The 27417-nt window shown below is 31.3% G+C and overlaps 2 protein-coding genes across 3 annotated transcripts; both read right to left on the bottom strand.

Annotated features, from left to right (window-relative positions):
• Window positions 1–13: 13 nt before the first annotated feature.
• On the bottom strand, window positions 14–27417 carry LOC127698302 (uncharacterized). 2 transcript variants are annotated; one of them, XM_052201701.1, is made up of 4 exons: window positions 27272–27417; window positions 26934–27038; window positions 24972–25158; window positions 14–94 (listed from the first exon to the last, which is right to left on the bottom strand). In XM_052201701.1, the coding sequence occupies exons 1-4, from the start codon at window positions 27320–27322 to the stop codon at window positions 69–71; spliced, it is 369 nt and encodes a 122-aa protein (XP_052057661.1). In that variant the 5' UTR covers window positions 27323–27417; the 3' UTR covers window positions 14–68. The 2 variants fall into 2 exon arrangements, with proteins under 2 accessions (XP_052057661.1, XP_052057660.1); XM_052201700.1 differs by lacking the exon at window positions 14–94 and adding an exon at window positions 24583–24665.
• Window positions 7416–10014, bottom strand: LOC127698303 (uncharacterized). Its single transcript, XM_052201702.1, has 4 exons — window positions 9951–10014; window positions 9593–9697; window positions 7826–8012; window positions 7416–7495 (listed from the first exon to the last, which is right to left on the bottom strand). The coding sequence occupies exons 1-4, from the start codon at window positions 9990–9992 to the stop codon at window positions 7470–7472; spliced, it is 360 nt and encodes a 119-aa protein (XP_052057662.1). The 5' UTR covers window positions 9993–10014; the 3' UTR covers window positions 7416–7469.

Raw genomic sequence — 27417 nt, 5'->3', positions numbered from 1 at the left:
ACAATAAGACATCAAAGGATTATTTTTTTTTTCGTAAGGTACAATCATACTGTAACATTCTGTGTCTTTCATGGGTTTGGTCTCCCAAACAATTCTGAAAAAAAATATTAAAAATCCGGGTATTTTATACATAAAGGGAAGTATTGAGCATACTACTGTTCCTATTTTTTCTTTTTCTCTTAAAAAATGTTACATCAAGACATTATAAACAAATTAGTTTTTTTTCTGTGAGCGATGTTTGAGGTCAGACTTCAATAAAAATTTAAAATGTACATGTTTTAAAAATTCATGATTTTTTTGAAAATTCACAATGGTCTACAGGTTAATAGCTTAATTAAAACGGATTTCGACTGTAAATAAATAGACTTCCCACATCTTTGATTTTACAAATGTGCTCGATATATACACTCAAACTTACGGTGAAAAGGTTAATTTGTGTTATCTATATTGATTAAGTGACAGTTGGTATAATTTTCGTATAATGTCAAGAGGAAACACATACCAACATTCAGTTTTTATTTTCTATAGTTTCCCATATTTTTAGCATATTTCTCCCAATCATACCATATTTCACTTGGATTTCTTTGTCAAAATGTTAGTTGCTTATCTCGGTATGCTCCTGACAGGAGGGAGTTGACTGATATCAAATTATGTTTTAAGATTTATAAATACGTATAAAAAAGCCTTATTTGAATCACAAGCTATATTAATTGTAAATATGTAAAATAAATGTAGATTTTAAGGGAAATTAAACACCAAATCAAAGATGGACAGACAACAACCGTGGAAACAGACAGACAACCAGAAGAAAAAATAGTGAACTGAAATGCCTGGGAAGAGTGAGCTTCACTATGTTGAACTTTAGTCTGAAAACCTTAGCAGCACGAATGTTCGAGAAAATTTATATAACCACTCCCAACATTGAAAACTGTAATTTGGAATTTGGGGATAGTTTTAGACCTGTCCATTACAGTGTATATTTTTATCTGTTTCGTAAATCTGTTACGACAGGTGATATTTACTAGACACGTGTTGTATATTAGGTCAAAGGTATGTTTTGTAGTAACAAAAAGGTTCTATAGAAAACATTGGAGTATATATGTTATATAACAAAGAAAAACATATCGTGTGATTATTTAAAAAGGATTACGCCACTATACATAGAGATACTTTATGGTATAAACTAAATAAAATTAGTGTTGTGTGGACTTTTTGTTCTGCTATTAAGACAATTTATACAAATATTTTATGTTCTGTAAGAATAAAGAGATAATGCAAAACTTTGTATTTTATTATATGCTGATGACTTTGTTGATATAGCAAACAATGAAAAAGTGCTACAACTTTTGTTAAATGCTTTATCTACGTAGTGTGAAGACAATTGTATGACAATAAATACAAATAAGAGTAACGTTGTACATTTTAGACCACCATCTGAACCTAGATCTGATGTAATTTTTAATTGTAATGATCATATTATTAAGTTTTCTAGTAATTATACTAATCTTGGTCTCGTTTTACACGATCATTTAGACTATAATATTACAGCAAAGGCCGTTACACCTGCAGCAAATAGAGCTTTAGGGTTGCTAATAACCAAATGTTAAATTTTAGGTGGCGTCTGTTTTGATGTATATGTAAAATAATATGAGCGTTTGATTTTTCCTATAATATAATATGGAGCAGGTATATGGGGTACAAGAACACGTTCTTGTATAAATTCCGTACATAATAGGGCCTGTAGTTTTTTCTTGGAGTAAGAAAGTATCCAACAAAAGCTGCAGTTACTGGAGACTTAGGTATAACACGTATTCTTAATAAGCAGTGGAAAATTGTTATTCGTTTGTGGTGTAGAACATGAGCTCATTTTAATTATTGCAAAGCATATTAACTTTTTTGTGTGTAAAATAAATAGTTTTTGTTAATTTCTGTGATTCCTTGCACAAACTCAGAAACATTCTGAAATTTTTTTTAGATTTTATTCTTTTCGTTAATTGATAAACATTCCGTTTTGCACTCATTTACGCCCTATTTTTGAAATCCAATTCCTTTATGGAGGTAAGAGAAATGTAAAGGGGACAAATCGGATTTCATGAATCTTTACATGCAATTAAAGCACGTGGACTAATAATCAAACATTTTACACACTGAAACGGCATAATTTCTCAACATCATGAATTTCAATATCAATCAAAACTTAAATTGTATTACACATTTTTTCTTTTAAGTTCGTATTCAATGGCCCACTTGTTTTGAAAATCTTTCTTACTCACTTTTCATTATTTGTTTAACATATTGATTATTTTTTTGTGACAATTTGTTAGAACAGGGAATTGAAATAAAATTCCAATCAATACTTGAAGTTAACCTTCCCCGTCAATTGCACTATTTTTAGCCAAATCTCCGTCTTCAATAGATAAAGTTGCATACTGCTCTGATTCCTCTTTTTCAATCCCATACCATAACCAAAAATAAACACACCTCTTCTTCCCATGTACTGTAGTTGTCTTCAAATTTATGGGTTTTTATCATATCCATGCAATCTTAATAAGTAAGACTCTGTTATTAGACCAAACCTTATTACGTACAATACAGTGGTATATCAAATAGTTAAACTCAATACCTCGATACTTACATGATGGTATGGACATTGTTTTATTGAAATTTGCTCCTATTCAGTTATATTAGCTCGTTAACGTGTGTATTTGGCTTTAAGTTTTTTCAATTATTTGGATCATCACTGAAGACATTAATTGTCGAAATGCGCATTTGTAGCTGTGAAATTGGTATCGTTTAATGTTACAAATCTAGTTTGGAATTGAAGTATCTTTTGCGGGTCTTTGGTAAGAATTTGTTTCAACTGAATATGGCATAAAATGACGAATATTAACCCAGAATTTTATTTTTTAACAGATTTGGTAATAACGCGTTGAAAAAAATCTGACGCGACATAGCATAATCTTGTTTACAAGGCGGTCAATAAAAAAAACAAAAAAATGAATTCATGGGTTTTTAAGTGTAATTGACATTTAAATTTTTCTCATATTAACTGTTCTATAACAAGTTGAAAAATATCTTTTACCGTTTGATGTTTTGTTTATGAATGTATCTAAAATGTTATGTATACCTGACAGTTAGTTTCAAAAGGAGAAAACGCAATTTTTTCCCCTATTTTTACAGATCAAAAGTTCAATCATTAATTTTATTCAAACTGTATGGATCTATTTCTCATATGATTATTGTGGCTACCATCGATGAAATTGATTAGAACAGAAATCATACATTTTCAGTTTGTACTTTTTTATAATTCATATATCATACCAATCAAACTTGTGTATTAATTTCAGAGAAAAGGTCGATACATGTATTACCCATATGAGCCAAACGTGGTAATGAACATCATATATTGATGCACCGTTATCGTTAATATAGCTTTTGTTATGAACCGCCGTATATTTTTTCTTAATTTAGGTTTCGCAGCAATAATGCGATGTTTTTTATATCCAGTTGTTAAAAAAAATCCTTAAAATTTTTTAATCGTAAATATATCTTATATGTAATTAGATTCACTTCACAGATTTAAGTGAAATGTACCGATAAATATTTTCTTACATCCTTCATTCCCTCTCGGGAAGACAAGTGTGAAACCACACTCAATGAAATCATAATTGCAAGGAATAAGAAAAACTGCTCTGTAAAATTAAAGAAGAAATCATAAGTTAAGAATGACTATTAATTGATAATTTGAATACTGTATCTGCAACAAACTAAAAAAATGCTTTTAACTTCAAATGACTATTTCAGGCATCTGTGATAACACAGAAATCTTATCAACATAAAGCTTTAAAAAGTATTTGCAGCATATTTACTCATACTCAACAATTCTCTCATATCACTGTTTTACAAATATTGAACATACGAGATATAATACTTCTATAACTTGCAATATGTATTATGCTTGGTGTTGAATACAGATAATTTTTCACCAGACACAAGTGTCAATTTGATTAACATGCAGATTAAAATAATAATGATATGAAATAAATATCAACTATAATGATATCGATATAATTATGTTTTTATATTTAATTCACTTGAAAATTACAGTGTTCCATTTTAATGTGCGTTATAGCAAATTTGGCGTAGTTATAAACCAGAACTAAAGGTCACTCAGTATATGTACTTGCACGTAAAAATACCTTTATATAGACAATATACATTGCTGTCTCTAAATGTTAATCTAATATCACAATGCATTTTATCTTGTTTGTTTCATTAATCAATTATTCAACAGGTGACTACATAGCACTTATGCTTAGTATTTGTATTTGTATTATACCCGAAAAAATGTGGACCCTTTTAAATGACGCAAGATTTATCAATTTTGTCTGAATTGTATTTTGGAATAAAATTATGTTGCCTTTTTGTTTTAATACCATATTCCGACCTCTAATGAACTGTTATTTTTTCTGTTGTTAGGTTTCTGTCTCATTGATGTAAATCCAAAACGTCTCCATCAATTCTTATGTATACAAATGACAAATGTCAATGGTAGAAATTTATCAAAAAATTATTTTGGAGTCAATCTGAGCAATAAGAGTTAATATGGTTTCAAACACTAGCATTTCTCGTAAAAGACACACAAGAAAATAAACTAATTATGATTTTAAAAGCTAGGAACGAAAAACGCGATTGTGTTACGACAAATGGAAAATATCAGTGGTCATCTGTGACACCGATATTCTATTACGGTCAGCCTTATTATGATGGCTTCTGAAAAAATGTTCGAAGAGAGGACTTTAATTTCTCAATTACGAAACTTTGGTTAAATAACTTGATTTAAGGTATGACGGAAATAACGATAAGAAACGCAAGTCGTTGGGTATCGTTTCAACTGGGAGATATATACATATTAAATGAAGATGCTGCTGGATTTTTTGCTACATAAAAAAAAAACAAAAAAAAAACGAACAATGTTTTAAAATCAAGTAGATTTTTTTTGTGGTAAAGTTGAGTTAACTGTTAATATATTTTTGTTAATCAAGTTATGAAGCAAATCTAACTTTATCTGTTGTATTATTATTTTCAAGTTCAATGGGATAGATGAGATCAACATTGCAGTCAAACGTTAACTTTTCATTAAGATAACATACAGGCTTAAGTGTATGTGCTTTTACAGTAGACCAGATGCCCTGTTTGGATTGCTGATAGAATAGATGTAAATTAGACGTTTTGTGAACCTAACGGCATAATTAGCAATATAAGGCTGTTTATAGGATCACTTATGCAATTTTGTTATCGAATAGAGAGAACTACGATACAGGTTTCTATTTTTGGATAACAGTCTAAAGAAACAAAAGAATTAAACGAGATCTATGATTTTCCGGGATTTCTTCTTTGGTAAATGGATATTTTAGGTGAAACGTAACTTTATCCAAGGACAAGTAGGAATGTGAGCGTCAAAGTTACGAAAATGTGATTTCAAAAATCGTCAACGGACGGTTAAGTATTACGGAATATAAACGATAATGATGAATGGCAGTCTAGCGGCAAATGAAATGCAAATTTTGGACCAGAACATGTTTTTGTGATTTAAATATGAACCATGTTTTGTACATGATCGACACACTGAGCCGGAATTTTAGCGTGCTAGTTCACAAGGTAATAGTCCGCATGACAGTATCATAAAAGGACAAATTATTTTGACTCCTGGTCAACCAGTCTTTTCTTTTACTCCTTAATGTGACTTGCTTAGCGGAGAAGCAACAATTACCTAATTTTCAAGTCTGCAGAGATCGACCCACGACCTTCCGCACGCTACCAAAAGACCACAAAGAAGAAAATGAACAAATTAGCATTCGCAATTTCATAAAAATATATGTTGACTATTGCATATTTAACTGGATTTTCCGAATCAAATGTACAGTTATTAAATTAGTAAAGTACTGCGGAAGTACGGCGGGCGGGCGGGCGGGCGGGCGGGCGGGCGGGCGGCTGCAAACATTTTCCACGCAATAACTTATGAACTGTTCATCGAATGCTTTTTAAATCATAATATGTTGTTATTGATGAGGTCAACTTCAATATTGACGATTTTCACTTCTACCATACAGGAGTTATGGTCCGTGAGATATTGGAAAAGGGCATATTATGTCGACCGTCAAAAATGCAAATTACTTGAAACACAACTTGACCAATGCTTTTAAAATTTTAATATTTTTCTTATATTTTGTTACTGAAGAAAAAATTGACGTTAAGTTCGATATCGATGGTTTTCACCTCTGACGATATGGTTTTTGATAGATTGAAAAAATAGCACTGTATGTTGTTTCCGTGCAATTACTTCATTCATAATGAACCGTTTAACAAATGCTCTCAGAATTTTGATATGCTGCTACTGACGACAAAATAGTGGTCAAGTTTGTTATTGACGATTTTCATTTTTGCTGTTCAGAAGTTATGGTCCTTGATAGATTGGAAAATATACATAGAATGAGGCAGATAAAAAAAGCCTGAAAGAAAACCAAGTACCAAGACAGGAATATGACAGTTGTTTTCCATTCGTTTGGTGTGTTTGAGGTTTTGATTTTGCCATTTGATAAAGGACTCTCCGTTTTGACTTTTCCTTCGAGTTCGGTATTTTTGTTATTTTACTTTTTGCTGTCAGTTTAACAGCTCATTCCTTGTTATTCATAAAATGATAAATCTGCTACACAAAAAGTTTCTTATACGTTCTTGAACTATTTCTGCTAGAAGTTCACCGTTAATGTTCGCTCCTTTATAGTTAGAAACCCGCCGAGTAATCGGAGGAAGACCAAGATATATTAGAATAAGCTTGTCCGTCCGTATGTCCATCCGTATGTCCGTCACAAATCGTTTCCGCTCTATAAAAACCTATTCGAAGTCTTATATGAAACTTGACATGATCATTCATAGTTGTGGAACATTATTTTAAATTCACAGTCAACATATCAGTAACTAATCGATCAACGGACTTCTGTTCTATTCAACCCCCATGAAACAACTTAGATCAACAGTCTGAGTTTTCCATAAAGCGAACGATAATTTGAAAACTCTTGTATCTGTTATCAACAAATCTAATCGCAAAGCGTGAAAACAAAACCTCGATGAAAATATTAATGAAAATTTACTATTTCCAAAATTAGATAGTTTGAAAGCATTATTTGTTTTAATTCCTTTCTTCGTTAACTTCAGCTGTCTAGTTCTGGGTGAATTTCAATTATTTTCATTCTATAATTGACCACCTTGCTCTTCAATAATGAAAATTTACCCCTTTAAAACCTTTGAAGAATTTGCACCATCATTCACCTTTTATTCTCGCAACAGTTGTCAGTTTTCTGCATCAAACACATGTGAATAATCTTAAAATAAGTTCGACAAATATAAGAAGACTTCACAAGATTAATTTTATTTCCTTAAGGTACAACCAAACTAACATTCTGTGTCTTTCATGGGTTTGGTCTTCCATACAATTCTGAAAAAAAAGAAGGAATAAAAACCATGATATACTATAAATAAAGGAAGATATAGAGCATAATACTGTTCCTATTTGTCTGTCGAAAAAGGTACATCAAGACATGAAATTATAAGCAAATATTCATTTTTTGTTTGTGAGTTATATATCAGGTAAGGCTTCAACAAAAAGTAAAAATGCACAGAAAAAGAAATTCATAGCATTAAATGATATTTCCAATTAATTGGATATATTTGCAAATAACGTTTTATTTGTTTCACAATGAACAACAGTTTAATAGCGTAATTAATGGACTTCCAAATAAAATTCCAATCAATACTTGAAGATTACCTTCCCCGTCAATTGCACCATTTTTATCCAGATCTCCATCTTCAATAGTATCAGTTGCAAACTGTTCTGCTTCCTCTTTTTCAAACCCATACAACCAATATAAACACATCTGTTCTTCCCATGTACTGTAGTTGTCATTGAATTCAGGAGTTTTAATCATATCCTTGCAATCTTGATAAGTAAGACTCTGTAATAAGATCAAACGTTATTACTTACAATATAGCGGGATATCAAATAGTTAAACTCAATACCTTGATACTTGCATGTTGATCCATATGGACATTGTTTTATTGAAATTTACTGTAATACTAACTTCATTTGAACTTTGGTGGATAGTTGTCTCATTGGCAATCATACCACATCTCCTTATTTTTTTTATTAGTTAATAAATTGTAAATAAGGAATGTATGTCGCATGCATAGCACGAATCACTTATTCGAGTTTGGCTTTACTTTTGTCTTTTTTTCAGTTATATTAGCTCGTTGACGTGTGTATTCAAATATTTGGCCTCGGGTATTACTAAAGAGACATTACTTGTCCAAATGCGCATTTGATGCATTTGATGCTGTAAAATTGGTATCGTTTAATGTAAAAAATCTAGTTTGAAATTGTATTATCTATCGTGGGTCTTCGGTAAAAATTTGTTTCAAATAAATATGGCATAAAATCACGAAATATTATCATAAAATTTTATTTATCAACAGATTTTGAAATAACGCTTAAAAAAAAACTGACGCGACATAGCAAATATTTGAAATTGAGAATGGAAATGGGGAATGTGTCAAAGAGAAAACAACCAGACCAAAGAGCAGAAAACAGCCGAAGGCCACCAATGGGTCTTCAACACAGCGACAAAGCCCCCGCACTTGTAGGCGGGCTTCAGCTGACCCTTAAACAAAAATGTGTACTAGTTCAAATAAAATGGACGACACACTTAACTCCAAAACATATAAATGAACTAAAATTTAAAAAAAACATACAAGACTAACAAAAGCTAGAGGCTCCTGACTTGGTACAGGCGCAAAAATGCCTTAAACACGTTTTGTGAGATCTCAACCCTCTCCCTATACCTCTAGCCAATGTAGAATAAACAAACACACAGCAATACGCACAGTAAATCTCAGTTTAAAAGAAGTCCGAGTCCGATGTTTACAAGGCGGTCAATTAAAAAAATATATGAATTCATGGATTTTTATGACAATTAAATGTTTTAGGTGTTTTAAATGATTCTTTACTGTGCTCTAACAAGTTGAAAAATATCTATATTTTTTTGTTTTTTAATGTTTATAAAATGATTTGTTTACTTTATGAATTTACTGACAATTGATGCTACCTTACAGTTAGTTCCAATAGGAGAAAACGCTGTTTTTATACAAATCCAAAGTTCAGTTCAATTATGATTTTTTATTCAAACTGTATACATGTATTTCCCATATGGTTAATCCATCGATTATTTTTATCAGAATAGTAATCATACATTTTCAGTTTGTCCTTTTTTATAATTCATGTACATACTAATCACATTTGTGTATTAATTTCAGAGAAAAAGGTCGATACATGTATTTCCCATATGAACCAAATGTGGTAATGAACATTATATATTGTTGCACCGTTATCGTTATTAAAGACTTGTTATCAACCGCCGTATATCATTTCTAATTTAGGTTTCGATTCAATCATGCAATGTTGTTTCTAGCGAGTTGTTAAATCCATAATTAATTTTATCGTAAATATCATATTCACTTAACAGATCTAACTGAAACGTACCGATAAAGATCTTCTTACATCTTTCATTCCATCACGTGAAGACGAGTGTGAAACCACACTCAAAGAAATCATTATTGAAAGAAATAAGAAAAGCTGCATATTGTCCTGTAAAATTAAAAGAAGAAATTATCAGTTAAGAATGACTATTGGTTGTTAATTTGAGGACTGTATCTGCACCAAACTGGAACATGCTTTCAATTGCAAATGACTATTTCAGGCATTTGCGATAAAACAGAAATCTTATCAACATAATGTTTTAAAAAGTACTTGCATCATATTTACTCATACTCAACAATTCGCTCATATCATTGTTTTAAATAAATCGAACTTACGAAATATAAATACTTCTTTAACTTACAATATGTTTTATGCTTGCTATTGAAGACAGTGAATTTTTCATCAGACACACGTGTCACCTGGAATAAGAACCTTAAATAATAATAATATGACATAAACATCAACTATATTGATATCGATATAATTATGTTTAATTTTTAATACACTGAAAATTACAGTGTTTTATTTTAATGTTAGTAATAGCAAATTTGCTGTAGTTATAATTAAGAAGTAAAGGTCACTTAGTTAGACATTGCTGTCTCAAAATGTTAATCTAATATCACAATGTACCTTATCTTGTTTGGTTCACTAATCAATAATTCAACAGGTAACTACATAGCACTTGTGCTATAAGCATTTCTTGTAAAGGACACACAAATAACTAATTATGATGTAAAAAAACGAGGAAAGAAGGACGCGATCGTGCTACGACAAGTCAAACATATCAGCGGCCATCTTCGAAACAGATATTCTATAATAGTCCGTTTGACTTCTATATATTTGCAGAAAATGTTTTTAAAAATTCATTTATTCAAATCATTATTATTTTTTTGTAATGTATATTAATATATGATATGAACGAACTCTGTTTAATAATTTAATAAATTTTTGCCAATAATTAAAAAAATTACCGATTAGGTCTCTGTGATTTTTATTTTTTTATTAGTAAATACTTGATGAAGTAATAGGTATAAATAGTATAACAGCATTCCAATCAAAACAAAAACAACAAACACGTGCTTTAAATGTATGTTCCATTGTATCATGTGACTTTATAAATTTGAATATCTACCTGACCTCAACTGACCAGCAAAAAAAAAAACGGATTTCAGTTAAGTTTGGTGTCATGTAATTGTTCTAATTTCTCATCAAATAACTGTTTAATTTCTATTAGAAAATGTTAGATATATTATAAACAAGTATAACAGTACAGAATAGGCGAATGAGATCAAAATGAATAGAGCATTTTCTTTTATATTAATAACTTCATATGTCAAGTTATCAAAATAAAAATAAGTTATTTTCATTGTTATAGGGGTCCTTTCATATTTAAATATATAAAGCCACATGGTGTAATGATCCAGACATTTAAAGCACATGTATGTTGTTTTTGTTTTGATTGGAAGGGTGTTAGACTATTTATACTTACTCCATTAAGTATTTACTACCTCAAAATTAAAATTAACATAGAGACTTTAAAATTAAACCTTGTTTTTAAGCTAGATAAACCTCTCACTTGTAGAAGTCAAACAGATTATACGGTCAACATAATTATGATGGTTTCCATAAAACGTTCGAAGAGATGACTTTAATTTCACAATTACGAAACTTTGGTTCAATAACTTGCTATAAACAGTAGGTATGATCGAAATCACGATAGAAAACGCAAGTTCTCAGATATCGTATCAACTGGGAGATATATATATATATCAAATGAAGATGCTGCTGGATTATTGCTACGTAAAAAAACCAGAACAATGTTTAAAAAATCAAGTAAATTCTTTTGTAGTAAAGTTTTAAAAGTTCTAACCGATCATTACTGTTAATATCTTAGTGCTTATCAAGTAATGAAATGAACCAAACCTAATTTTATCTGTGGTATTATTATTTTTAAGTTCAATGTGATAGATGTGATCAACACTGTCAACTTTTCAATGAGATACACACAGGCTTAAGTGTATGTGCTTTTACAGCAGCTCACAAGCCTAGTTTTGATTGCTGATAGAGTATAATTTATTAATTAAGAAAAACGTTTTGCGAAGCATTTGGCAGAACCAGCAATATGATGCTGTTTATGGCATCACTTATATAATTTGGTTATAGAAAAGAGAGAACTACAATACAGGTTTTTCATTTTGGAGAATAGTCCAGAAAAGTACCAGAAAAGAGAGATCTAAGATTTTCCTGGATTTCTTCTTTAGTAAATGGATATAATGGGTTTGCAAGTGAAATGTCAATACCATATTTCATAATCAAGGAGTTTATATAATAAAATAATTAATAAACAAAAAAGATCGATATTTTTTCAGGTATTGTTCGCGGAAACTACAAAATATTTGGTAGGGTAGTAAGACCGTTTATGCCACCATTGTGTTCTTGTCTGAGTTTCCCTAGACCCGTGAATTTATCTACCTATCTATATTTACTATCAACAACCTCACAGCTTCACCTAATTTGGAAAAGAATATTAGACGACTTCTTTCTATGTTTTGACCATTATCTGGCGTACCCCTTGACAGAATTCCATCCATAAAAAATAGAAGTTTTCAATTAGTATAAGATAGTTCAATACCAAAAACTGTTTAGTCTTTGGTAGAGAGTTGTCTCATTGGCAATCATGCTTAATCTTATTATATGACATTGACGGGGAAACAATTGTAGCTTATCATATTGTATAAAAAAGGCGTCAATTGCTGGTCATTTCAAAATAATTATGCTTTCATAAAGGCTAAATTATAATGTTCATTTACGTGGATTTGTTTTAGACAGTCTTTGAAGAAAAATTAGAAAGGAATGACATACAATTGTATCAAGGAAAGTGATCATGTATGAATATTTACATTTACGTTGTAGTCAAATTAATCTGAACAACTAGGTTGAACAACTTTGAGTAAAATATGTTAACACTTACAAAAATTAACTAAGTGCATATTTAAAGATGGGTAAAACGATACCAAAGGAATAATCAAAAGTCATAGCTCGAAGAAATACCGACAACACCATTGCAAAAAAACAAAACAAAAAACAAACCGAGAAACGATGAAAAGACAAACAACAAAGACACATGGCGAAGAATTCATGTACAGTTTGGTGACAACACATGCCGTTTACGAAAACTGTATGAACGTAACTTTATTCAAGGTCAAATAGGAATGCAAGCGTCAAAATTACAAAATGTGAATTTAAAACTCAATGGACGGTTAAATATAACGGAAAATAAACGATAATAATGAATGGCAATCTAGCAGCAAATGAAATACACATTCAGGATGAGAACATGTTAATGTGATATATGTATGAACCCTGCTTTGTACATGATTGACACACTGAGCCGGAATTTAACACGCTAGTAAACAAGGTAACTCTAACTTTACAAATCATTTTGACTCCTGGCCAACCATCCTTTTCTTTTACTGCTAAATTCCACTTGCTTAGCGGAGAAGCAACAACTACCCAATTTTCAAGTCTTTTGATTTTACCCGACCCATGACCTTCCCTACTCATGTCGAGCACGCTACTATTAAGAACATAGAGGAGAAAATGAACAAATTAGCATCCGTAATTCTATAAAAAAAATATGATGACTATTCCATATTAAACTGAGTTATCAGAATCCAGTTATCAAATTGGTGAAGTACTGCGGAAGTACACCGGTTGGGAATGCAGGCATGTGGGCGTGTGGGTGTGTGAGCGTGCGGGCGGCTGCCAACATTTTTCATGCAATAACTTATGAACTGTTCATCGAATGTTTTTTTTTAATTAAAATATGTTGTTTTTGAAGACTAAATGGAGGTCAAGATCAATATTGACGATTTTCACCTTTACCGTTCAGGAGTTATCGTCCTTGATATATTGGAAAATGGAACTTTATGTGGACCATCCAACAACTTGACCAATGCTCTTACTGATGAAAAAATGGATGTCAAGTTGGATATTGATGATTTTTCACTTCTGCCGTCCAGGAGTTATCGTTCTTGATAGATAGAAAAATCGCACTATGTCTCGTGCAATTACTTATAAACCGTTCAACTAATGCTCTCAGAATTTTGACAAAATAGTGGTCAAGTTTGATGATGCCGATTTTTACTTTTGATATTGAGGAATGATGGTCCTTAATAGATTGGAAAATTTACATAGAATGTGGCAGAAAAAGAAAGCCTGAAAGCGCTTTTAAAAATACAGAACACCAAATGTGCTGTTAATTTGACAGCTCATTCCTTGTTATACCTTAGATGATAAATCTGCTACACAAACAGTTTCTAATACGTTCTTGAACTATTTTTGAAAGAGGTTGACCGTTAATGTTCGCTCCTCTATTGTTAGAACCACGCCGATTAATCGGAGGAAGAACAAAATGTACTAGTATTATCTAGTCCGTCCGAGTGTTCGTAACAAATCGTTTCAGCTCTCCAACTTAAAAACCCATTCGAAGTTGTATATGAAACTTCGTAATGATTATTCACGCGTGTCACGTACGAAGAAGGAAATCTTGAAAGATATGGTCAACAGCTAAGTTCAACTTAGCTACCCCTATGCATATGTACAAACATCGTTGCTGTTCCCTAACTTTAAAACTCCTGGAGTATTGGAAATGAAACTCTAATCATTATTCAAAACTACTAGAATGTGTGTCCCAAACATTGTAGAAAAAAACTGTAATTTGACGATCATGATCAAAAAGTTAGTTTAACTTAGTCGCTTCTAGCGGGGCATTTTTAATGACATTTAACGAGTTGTCAGGTCGCCATTTAATTTGAGTATGGAATGACAAACAGCAAGTGTAAACTTGATTCTAATTTGTAATACCGAGCCATTTTGATATATACTATGAACCTGAAAATAATGTAATGATACAATGGTTATGGAATGTTATTCTAAATTTGCACTCAACATAACAGTAACTAATCGATCAACAGACTTCTGTTCTATTCAACCACCTGAAAACTTAGATCAACGGTCTCAGTTCTCCATAAACCGAATGATAATATTTTTAAATACTCTCGTATTTGTAATCAATAAATCTAATCGCAAAGCGCAAAACAAAGCCTCGGTGAAAATATAAATGGAAATTTACTATTTCCAAAATTAGATAGTTCTGAAACAGTATTTGCTTGACCTCCTTTGTTCGTTAACTTCAGCTGTCAGCTTGTTCTGGGTTTTCTTCAATTATTTTCATTCTATAACCGATCACCTTGTTCTTCGATAAAGAAAGTTTTACCCCTTAAACCTTTTGAAGAATAAGTTACCATCATTCACTTTGTTTTCTCGCAACAGTTGTCAGTTTTCTGCATCAAATTCATGTGAATAATCTTTAAATTGATTTGACAAGAAGACATCAAAAGATTAATTTCATTTTCGTAAGGTACAATAAAACTGTAACATTCTGTGTCTTTCATGGGTTTGGTCTTCAAAACAGTTCTGCCAAAAGGAATAAGAACGTCTAATATACTAAATAAAGGGAGATATAGAGCATAATACTGTTCCTTTTTCTCTCTCGGAAATGTTACATTAAGACGTGAAACTATAAACAAATAAGTTTCTTCTGTAAGTGATATTTCAGGATTTCAATAAACAGTAAAAACGTACATGTATTAAAATGTTTGCATGCTTTTGTACTTCCAAGCATACAACTGACAGTTTTCAATCACATTTATCTACAGTCTGATAGCTAAATTAAAACGGATTTCCTTTTTAAAAAAATGGACTTCTTGCATCTTTGATTTTACAAATGTGCTCGATATATATATACACACAAACTTGTCTGATTTTGTGTCATAGATGGATACCCCATATCCTTTGTTTTTCTATTACACAAACTTACTTTGAAAAAGTTAGTTTGTGTTATCGATGCATTAATTTAGAGACAGTGGATGTAATTTTCGTAAAATATCAGGAGGAAACAAATACCAACCTTCGGGTTTCATTTTCGTTTTAGTTTCCTTAATTTTTAGCATATGTTTTCAAATCTTACCATCTTTCACTTTTTGACTTCTTTGTCAAAATGTTTGTTGTTTATCTTGGACTTCTCCTGACAAAAGGGAGTTGACCGAGATAAATTCATGTTATAAGATTTATAAATAAATTTAAAAAGCCTTGTTTGAGTTACTAGATGGATAGACAACACCATGGAAACAGACAGGCAACCAGAAGATAAATACTTAACGACATATAACACAGATATTTTAAGACAGAACTTTATAGAACAAATCAATCGCTGAATAATAAGTCGTGAACTATGATTCCTGGATATATTTTGAATATTTGACCTTTAGTCTGAAAACCTTAGCAGCTCGAATGTTTGAGAAAAAATTATATAACCTCTCCCCACATTTAAATCTGTAATTTGGAATTTGGGGATGGTTTTTAGACCTGTCCATTATAGTGTAGATTTTGATCTTTTTCGTAAATCTGTCACGTCAGGTGATATTTACTAGACAAGTGATGTATTTTCGGACTCCAGGTGTTTTGTAGTGACAAAAAAGTTCTATAGAAATCTTTGGAGTATATCTGTAATTAAACAAATTGCTAAGAAAAAACCTCATGTGATAATTTTAAAAATGATAACGACACTATACAAAGAGATATTTTATAGTATAAACTAAACAAAATTGGTGTTTTTGCGTGGATTTTTTGTTCTGCTTTTAAGTCAATTATACAAATATACTATGTTCTGTAAGAACACACGGTCATTTCACATACTAGTTTGATGTAAACTGTGGATTGAAACAAGGATATCCCTTATCGCTTATTTTGTGTAACTTATTGTAATAATGATGTAGTTACATTTCTTACGGCATTTGACAACGGAATAGAAATAAGTGATGAAAAACTTTTCATTTTATTATATGCTGATGACGTTGCTGATATAGCAAACGATGAAAAAGAGTTACAATATTTATTAAATGCTTTATCTACATGGTGTGAAGATAATTGTAAGAATACAAATGCAAATAAGAGTAACGTTGTACATTTTAGACCACAACCGTTTCCTAGATCTGATGTAATTTTTAATGGTGATGATCATATTATTAAGTTTTCTAGTAATTATACTAATTTTGGTCTCTTTTTAAACGATCATTTAGACTATGATATCACAGCAAAGGCCGTTGCACCCGCAGTAAATAGAGCTTTAGGGTTGGAAATAGCCAAGTGTCAAATTTTACGTGGTGTTTGTTTCGATGTATTTGGAAAATAATATGAGAGTTTGATTTATCTTATAATAGAATATGAAGAAATTTTATGGGATGCAAAAACAAATTCTTGTATAATTTCCATACATTAAAGGGCCTGTAGATTGTTTCTAAGAGAAGAAAGTATACACCAAATGCGGCAGTTACTGGAGACTTAGATATAACACCTAAATTTAATAAGCAGTGGCAAATTATTATTCGTTTGTGGTGTATATTAAATAACATGAGCTAAAATCGGTAAAATGCAAAAGTTCATCAGTTGGTTGATAATAGTATGAGTATAAATCATAAGTGTGTTAAGAACCTGTGTCTTTGTAAGAATGTTGATTCAAGGTAAAATGTCTTTATATTTTGTTTTTGAAGAAGATACGGTATGAACTTAAGTTTCATATATTTTTTTTATATTTTGACCCTTTGTTACCATGGAAACCACCCAAACAACACTTTGCTTAAATAAGTACAAAAAAGTAATCTTTGAAAAACTGAAAATAAGGAAAAGTTAAAGTACTATGGAAATAAATATAATAAATAAATACAATGTTTATTTTACAAGGATGAAAGAAAAAGCACTAAACTATTCAATTGTGTTAAAAAATTAAATTTACGTTATAGTTTGTTTCCATAGCAACCATTTAAAAAATACGTTAAAATTCTGTCATAAAAAATTAAAAAAAAACACCAAATTTTATTTCTCTTAATCTCCCAAGACCAAAAGTACTTATGGCAGAACAAAGCCTTGCAATATATATTTTTTAGCTCGTTCCCACAACATAGTACATTGGTCTCAAAAGATAAAATCATTTACCCACAAGTTGATTATCTTATTCCTACAAGATGATTGACCTGTTCCGACAACATTGTACATTGTTCCCAGAAGATAGTATGTTGTACCTACAAGAAAGTTTCTTGTTCCCATAAGGTAATACCCTGTACCCGAAAGATGGTTAACTTGTATCCACAGCATATTACATTTTCCCCACAAGATAATATCCTGTACCCACAACTTGAAGATTGTTTTCTTGTTTCCACGAGATCATAGCCTGTACCCACAACATAGTATATTGTTCCCACAAGATACTATCTTGTACCCGCAACATAGTTAACTGTTCCCACAAGATAATATCCTGTACCCACAACAAAGTATATTATCTTTTGTGAACAAGAACACCTTTTTCTGGATACAAAATATTGTCTTGTGGGAACAATATACAATGATGTTGGTACAGGATATTATCTTATGGGAACAACATAATATGTTGTGGATACAGGATATTATATTGTGGGAACAATATACTAGGTTGTGGGTACAAGTCAACCATCTTGTAGGTATACGATAACCAAATTGTGGGTACAGGATATCATTGTGTTAACAAAATACTATGTTGTGGGAACGAGCTAAAACATATTTCTTGGATGGCCTTATTCTGCCATCGTATTATCCTGTTATTTGTGCATTTTATTTTCAATTATTGCAAAGCATATGAAATTTCTTGTGTGTAAAATGAATAGTAAATGTTAATTTCTATGATTCGTTGTACAAACTCAGAAACAATATGAAATTTTATAAGATTTATTTCTTTTAGTTATTTGAAAAACGTTCAGTTAAACGTTAAACGGCATAATTTCTCAATTTCATGAATTTCAATATCAATCAAAATTTAAATTGAATTACACATTTATTTCTTCTATGTTGGTATTCAATGGCTCCCCTTGTTTTGACAATCTTTCTTACTCACTTCTGAATTTTTGTTTAACATATTGATTACTGTTATGTGACATTTTTTCATTTGTAAGAAAAAGGAATTAAAATTAAATTCCAATCAATACTTGAAGAATACCTTCCCCGTCAAATGCACCATTTTTATCAAGATCTCCATCTTCAATAGAATGCGTGGCATGCTCTGCTTCTCTTCTTTCAATCCAATACCATAACCTCAATACTCACATCTCTCCTTCCAATGTACTGTAGTTGTCTTCAAATTCAGGAGTTTTTATCATACCCAGGCAATCTTGAAAAGTAAGACTCTTTAATAAGATCAAACGTTATTACTTAAAATACACTGTTATATCAAATAATTAAATTAAACTCAATACCTTACATGATGATACGGATATTGTTTTATTGAAATATGCTGCTATAAAAACTTCTGAAATACATTGTAATTGAGGAATGTATCTCTTCATGTATAGCTCTGATTACTCATCCGAGTTTGGCTATACATTTGTCCTTTTTCAGTTATATTAGCTCGTTAACGTGTGTGTTTGGCTTTAAATTTTGAAATATTTGGCCTCGATCATCACTGAAAAGACATTAATGGTCGAAATGCGCTTTTACAGTAAAATTGGTATCGTTTAATGATACAAATGTAGTTTTGAATTGTATGATCTTTGGTAAGTTTCAACTGAACATGGCCTAAAATGACGAATATTAACATAGAATTTTATTTTTTAACAGATTTGGAAATAACGCTTTGAAAAAAATCTGACACGACAAAGCATATACTTGTTTACAAGGCGGTCAATAAAAAAAAAATGAATCCATGGGTTTTTAAGTGTAATTGACAATTAAATGTTTCTGATATTTACCGTTCTATAACAGATTGAAAAATATCTTTTACTGTTTGATGTTTTGTTTATGAATGGATCCAAAACGATATGTATTCCTGACAGCTAGTTTCAAAAGTAGACAACGCTATTTTTCCTATTTGAACAGATCCATAGTTCAATCATTATTTTGTCTTCAAACTGTATATATTTCTCATATGGTTAAAGAGGCTACCATAGATTATTTTGATCAGAATAGTAATCATACATTTTCAGTTTGTCCTTTTTTATAGTTCATGCATCATACCAATCAAATTTATGTATTAATTTCAGAGGAAAAAAGTCGATATATGTATTACCCATATGAGCCAAACGTGGTAATGAACATCATATATTGATGTACCGTTATTGTTATTAAAGTCTTGTTATCAACCGCCGTATATTGTTTCTTAATTTAGTTTTCGCTGCAATCGTGCCAAGTTGGTTCTAGCGAGTTAATAAAAATATATTTTTATCGTAAATATTTCTTATATATAGTTCGATTCACTTAACAGTGATCAACAGTTATAACTGAAACGTACCGATAAAGATATTCTCACATCCTTTATTCCATCACGTGAAGACGAGTGTGAAATAAGAAAAAATGCATATTACACTGTAAAATTAAAGAAGAAATGATCAGTTGAGAATGACTATTGGTTGATAATTTTAGTACTGTATCTGAAACAAACTGAAAAGACTTTTAATTTCAAATGACTATTTCAGGCATCTGTGATAACACAGAAATCTTATCAACATAAAGTTTTAAAAAGTATTTGCAGCTTATTTACTCATGCTCAACAATTCCCTCATAACACTGTTCTACATAAATTTAACATATATTTCTTTATCTTACAATATGTTTTATACTTGCTGGTGAGTTTTTCACCAGACACACGTGTCACCTTGATTTAGAGCTTCACATGATAATGATATGAAATAAACATTAACTATAATGATATCGATATGATTATGTTTTTATAATAAATTCACTTGAAAATTACAGTGATTCATTTCAATGTACGTAATAACAAATTTGATGTAGTTATAAACCAGAAGAAAAGGTCACTTAGTTATTTGTACTTGCACGTAGAAATACGTTTATAAAGACAATATACATTGCTGTCTCGAAGTATCTAATATCACAATATACCTTATCTTCTTAGTTTCATTAATAATTAATTCAACAGGTGACTAAATGGCGGTAATGCTTAGTATTTGTACTTTTTATCATTTCAGGAAAAATATGGACCCTTTTAAGTGATGCAAGATTAATCAATTTTGTTTAAATTGTATTTCGGATGAAAATTACGTTGTCTTATTGTTTGAATACCGTATTCTGAGCTTTAATGAACTGTTATTTTCACTGTTGTTACACTGCTGTCTCTTTGACGTAAACCCCTAACATCTCCGTTAATTATTATGTATTCAAATGACAAATGTCAATGGTCGAAATTTATAAGAAAATTATTTTGGAGTCAATACGATCAATTAGAGTTATACTGGTTTAAAACTGCATTTCTCGTAAAGAAGACACAAAAAATAAAACTAATTATGATGTTAAAAATGAAGAATGAAGAACGCGATTGTGTTACGCCAAGTGGAACATATCAGTGGTCATCTGTGACACAGATATTCTATAACGATCAACCTTATTATGATGGCTTCCGTACGACGTTCAGAGATTTCATTAAGTTCACAATTACGAAACTTTGGTTCAATAACTTGCTATAAGCAGTAGGTAAGACAGAAATCACGATAGGAAATGCAAGTCCTATATCGTATCAACTGGGAGATATATATATATATTTCAAATGATGATGCTGCTGGATTTTTGTTACATAAAATAAAAAAAAATTATAACAATGTTTAAAAACTTCTTTTGTCGAAAAGTTAAGTTCTATCCGATCATAACTGTTAATATCTCAGTGTTAATGAAGTTATGAAGCAAACCTAACTTTATGTGTGGTAGTATTGCTTTAAGTTCAATGGGATAGATGTGATGAAAAAGAGAGGCGAAGGATACCAAAGGGAAATTCAAACTCATAAGTCGAAAATAAACTGACATCGCCATTGCTAGAAAAGAAAAAGACAGTACACAAAACAACATAGAAAACCTATTACTGAGCAACATGAACCCCACAAAAACTGGAGGTGATCTCAGGTACTCCGGAAGGGTAAGCAGATCCAGCTCCTCACGTGGCACCCGTCGTGCTACTCTTGTAAATACAAACCCGGTGATATGTCTATTTCGGTAAGTCACATTCGGGGAAAGGGGACGAGATTGTAGTAGCGACAATTGGAACATACCCATCGTCATCTTTGAAACAGATATTCCATAACGGTCAACCAACTCGTGATAGCGTTCGTAAAATTTACAAAGGGATGATTTCAACTTCACCACTTGGAACTCTTGGTTTAATAGCTTCCTTGTGAGCAGCAATCCTCTATTAAGGAAATCATGATAGGAAACACAAGCCCTAGAATATCGTATCAACTGGGAGATATATACTCCGTATGCAGGCGCTGCTGGAATGTTGCTACATAGAAATGGAAAGTTCACAATTTGGAAACTGAAATCATCCTTTTGGTCGTTATGTTTTGTTTTCAACCGACCCTCACTGTCAATTTCTAAATGTACGTCAAGATATGAGGCAGACAAAAGAGGGACGAAAGATACCAGAGGACAGTCAAACTCACAGATCAAAAACAAACTGACAACGTCATGGCCAAAAATAAAAAGACAAACAGACAAATAATAGTACAGATGACACAACATAGAAAACTAAAGACTAAGCAACACGAACCCCAGATAGACAACTCTATCTGTTGTATCCCATATTTCATGTTCGAAGGAATAGATGCGTTCTACATAGTCACCAAATTTTAAATTACTTAGTAAGAGGACATCATCCTCATAGCGAGAAGTGAATTAAATAATGCTGCTTACTTCTTTTCTTTCTTCCTAAGAAGTTCCTGTATGAAATAAGCCTCATATGAATAAAGGAACATTTATAAGTTATCTCATTTCACACGCCTGTATGCCAATCTGGCCAATACTTGTTCTTACTCATATATATTTGCACATTTACATAAAGAAGATATTGTAGGATATGCGCCAATGAGACACCAACCAAACGACAAAACAAAATACTTTTAGAGGTCAACGTTTGACCTTGTCTCTTCAAAATATCGAGCTCTATATTGACCCTTCTCTTGAATCAAGTCTCTGATTTTACCCGGATCGACCGACGACCTTCTGCACTCATGATGAGCACGCTACCACAAGACCATAGAGGAGAAAAGTAACATTCGTAATTTTATAAAAATATATGATAACTATTGCATATTAAACTGGGTTTTTCGAAGGAAAACTCAAGTTATTCAATTGGTGAAATATTGTGGACGTACGGCAGGTGGGTGTGCGCGTGTGCAGGCGTGCGGGCGTGCAGGCGTGCGGGCGTGCAGGCGTGCTTGCGTGCAGGCGTGCGGGCGGCTGTCAACATTTTTCATGCAATTACTTATGAACTGTTCATCGAATGATTTTTAAATTATCATATGTTGTATTTGAGGACAAAATTGGGATCAAGTTCAATATTGACGTTTTTAACTTTTACCTTTCAAGAGTTATGGTCCTTGATATATTGGAAAATGGCACTTTATATCGACCATCCAAAAACTTGAAAAACAAAAAATTCTTTTAAAATTTAATATGCTGTTAGTAATGAAAAATTGAAGTCAAGTTTCATATTGATGATTTTCACTTCTGTCGTCCAGGAGTTGTGGTTCTATCGCACTATATGTCGATCCCATGCAATTACTTATAAACCGTTCAACTAATGCTCTTATAATTTTGATGTGCTGGTACTGATGACAAAATAAAAAAGTAGTGGTCAAGTCTGATATTGCTAATTTCCATGTTTGCTGTTCAGGAGTTATGGTCCTTGATAGATTGACAAATTAACATAGAATGTGGCAGATAAAAAAAAGCCTGAAAGCGCTTTGCAAAATACAGAAAACCCAGTTTGTTGTCAATTTGACAGCTCATTCCTTCTTATTCCTAAAATGATAAATCTGCTACAAAACAGTTTCTTATACGTTCTATAACTAATTTTGCTAGAAGTTGATCGTTAATTTACGATCCTCTATTGTTAGAATCCAGCCAATTAATCGGAGGAAGACCAAAATATACTAGTATATGTCCGTCCCTGTGTCCGTCACAAATCGTTTCAGCTCTCTAACTTAAAAACCATTAGAAGTCGTATATGATTATTCACGTGTGGCACGTACGAAGATGGAAATCTTACTTTGAAAGACATGGTAAACAACAATGTTCAACTTAGCTACCCCTATGCATATATACAAACATCATTGCCTCTCCCTAACTTTATAACCCCTGTAGTATCGGAAATGAAACTCGACTAGAATGTGTCGCAAACATTGTAGAAAACTGTAGTATGACGATCATGATAAAAAGTTTAGTTTACCTTAGTAGCTTCTATCGGGGCATTTTGTGATGGCTCATATCAATTTCCTCTAGTTCATCATAAATTTCAAGACTGTTTTGACATTTAATGAGGTGTCATATCGCCATTTTGTTTGAGTGAGTAATGACATAGAGCAAGTGTTAACTTCCATTTTTTTTTTGTAATACTGAGATATTTTACTATATACTATTAACCTGAAAATAATGTAATGATACAATGGTTATGGAATGCTATTTTAAATTTCACTTAACATACCAGTAACTAATCGATCAACGGACTTCTGTTCTTTTTAACTCCATCAAAACGTAGATCAACGGTTTAAGTTCTCCATAAACCGAATGATAATTTGGATGCTCTCGCAAAGTGGAAAGACAAATCCTTGGTGAAGATATTAATGAAAACTTACTATTTTCAAAATTAGATATAGTGCTAAAGCATTATTTGCTTGAACTCCTTCCTTCGTTGACTTCAGGTGTCGCGTTCTGGGTTTTCTTCAATTATTTTCATTCTATAATTGATCACCTTGTTCTTCGATAGAGAAAGTTTTACTCTTTAAACCCTTTGAAGAATTGGTTACCATCATTCACACTGTATTCTCGCAACAGTTGTCAGTTTTCTGCATCAAACTCATGTGAATAATCTTTAAATTTGTTCGACAAAATAAAAGAAGACATCAAAAGATTAATTTTATTTTCGTAAGGTACAAACAAACTGTAACATTATGTGTCTTTCATGGGTTTGGTCTTCCAAAAAATTCTGCAAAAATGAATAAAAATTCTGGTATACTATAAATAAAGGAAAGAATAGGGCATAATACTTTTCCTATTTCTCTCTCAAAAATATTTCACCAAGACGATTCCCGTGAAACTAAACAAATATTATTTTCTTTCTGTGTGTTATATATCAGTTAAGGCTTCAATAAAAAGTAAAAATGCGCAGTAAAAAAATCCTAGGATGAAATGATGATTTTCAATTAATTTGACATTTTTGCAAATAAGGTTTTTTTTTTGTTTCGCAATGACGGATTTCCAAATAAAATTCTAATCAATACTTGAAGAATACCTTCCCCGTCAATTACACCATTTCTATCCAGATCGCCATCTTCAATAGATAAAGTTGCATATTGTTCTGCTTCCTCTTTTCCAAACCCATACAACCAAAATAAACACACCTGTTCTTCCCATGTACTGTAGTTGTCTTGAAATTCAGGAGTTCTTGACATATCCTTGCAATCTTGATACGTCAGACTCTGTCATTAGATCAAACGTTATTACTTACAATACAGTGAAATATCAAATAATTAAACTCAATACCTCGGTACTTACATGATGATATGGATATTGTTTTATTGAAATTTGCTGCAATACAAAAATAGTTAATAAATTGTAATTAAGGAATGTATCTCTGTCATGCATATCACGGATTACTCTTCCGAGTTTGGCTATACTTTTGTCCTTTTTCAGTTATATTAGCTTGTCAACGTGTGTGTTTGGCTTTATATATTTTTAAATATTTGGCATGATCATCACTGAAGAAAAATTATTGTCAACATGCGCATTTGTAGCTGTAAAATTGATATCGTTTAATGTTACAAATCTAGTTCGGAATTGTATTATCTATCGCGGGTCTTTTGCAAAAATTTGTTTCAACTGAATATTGCATAAATTTACGAATATTGACATAGAATTTTATTAAGCAACAGATTTGGAAATAACGCTTTGAAAACAATTTGACTGGACAAAGCAAATATTTAACAAGGCGGCCAATTGAAAAAAAAATGAATTAATAGGTTTTTGAAGGGGCATAAGCTGTCAAATTCTTGTTCATCGATTTGACTCAAATTCTCATATTTGATTTATAACATACTAAGACGTGTATCCAAATTGCAAAAAAAGTCTGAAATAAACAATTAACAATGCATGGACTCGAAAATATGTATCAACATTTCGTGTGTATTTTTGTCTAGACGTCCTCTAATTAACCATCGAGATGAAATCCGAAGACTGCCAACGATCAAACAGAAATATAAAATAAACAGAAGGCGACCACGTGCGATTGCTTTTTTTTCTAGATCTGTTTGATTTCATATTGTAGTCTTAAAAATAGGTTTATCACCGTTTTTATCTGTAAAAGAATGACTTTATTGTGGATCGAATCAGTCAATCGAATGGTTCATCCTTGTTTCACTTTCAATGTTGACATTCTTTTCCATTTAATAGCTGAATACATGCGTAACCCAACTCCAGCTAAGGGGTTATATTGAAGGTCACATGAATATGGATTCAATGAGGTCGAATTATTCACTTGCAAGTGAATAATTCATCAGCGATGTTTCTTAGCTTATTTTGACAAAATTGAACCAAATTGGCTGTAAAAGCAAATTATTATTTCACTGTATCCCTTTCATTAATGACTATACAAAAAAATCATATTTTACTTTTTATTATGTCTCGTAGCTAATGCCTCTTAAGTGTAATTGACAATTATCATATTTACTGTGCTGTAACAAATTGCGAAATATCTTTTATTGTTTGATTTTTTGTTTATGAATGTATTAAAAATTTTATGTATCCCTTACAGTTAGTTTGAAAAAAAAATTGCTATTCTTTTATTTTTACAGATCCAAAGTGCAATTGTTTGGTTTTCTTTTTATTCAAACTGTATAGATGTATTTCTCATATGGTTAATGTGGTTACCATCGATTATTTTAAGAGTAATCATGCATTTTCTTTTTGTCCTTTTTTATAATTCATGTACCATACCAATCAAATTTGTGTATTAATTTCAAAGAAAAAGTCGATACATGTATTTCATATATGAGACAAACGTGGTAATGAACATCATATATTGATGCACCGTTATAGTTACTAAAGTCTTGTTATCAACCGTCGTATATTGTTTCTTGATTTAGTTTTTGCTGCAATCATACGATGTTGTTTCTAGCGAATTAATAAAAATATGTTTTTATCGTAAATATATCTTATATATAATTAGATTCACTTAACAGATATAACCAAAACGTACCGATAAAGATCTTCCTTCGTCCCTCATTCCATCGTGTAAAGACGAGTGTGAAACCACACTCAATGAAATAATAATTGCAAGAAATAAGAAAAACTGCATATTGTCCTGTATAATTAAAGAAGAAATTATCAGTTAAGAATGACTATTGGTTGTTAATTTGAGTACTATATCTGCAACAAACTGAAAAATGCATTCAATTTCAAAAGACTACAAAGAAATGTTTTCAACATAAAGTTTAAAAAAGTACTTGCAGCTTATTTACTCATACTCAATAATTCTCTCATACCATTGTTTTACATAAATTGAACAGAAGAAATATAAACATTTTTTTAACTTACAATATGTTTTGTGCCTGCTGTTGAATGCAGTGAATTTTGCATCACACACATGAGTCACCTGGATTTTAAATAAATATCAACTATAATGATATCGATATAATTATGTTTAGTATTTAATTCTCTTGAACATTACAGTGTTCCATTTT

Source organism: Mytilus californianus, unplaced genomic scaffold, assembly GCF_021869535.1.
Source record: "Mytilus californianus isolate M0D057914Y unplaced genomic scaffold, xbMytCali1.0.p SCAF_4, whole genome shotgun sequence".
Classification (NCBI taxonomy): domain Eukaryota; kingdom Metazoa; phylum Mollusca; class Bivalvia; order Mytilida; family Mytilidae; genus Mytilus; species Mytilus californianus.
This window is presented reverse-complemented; position numbering and strand designations above follow the sequence as displayed.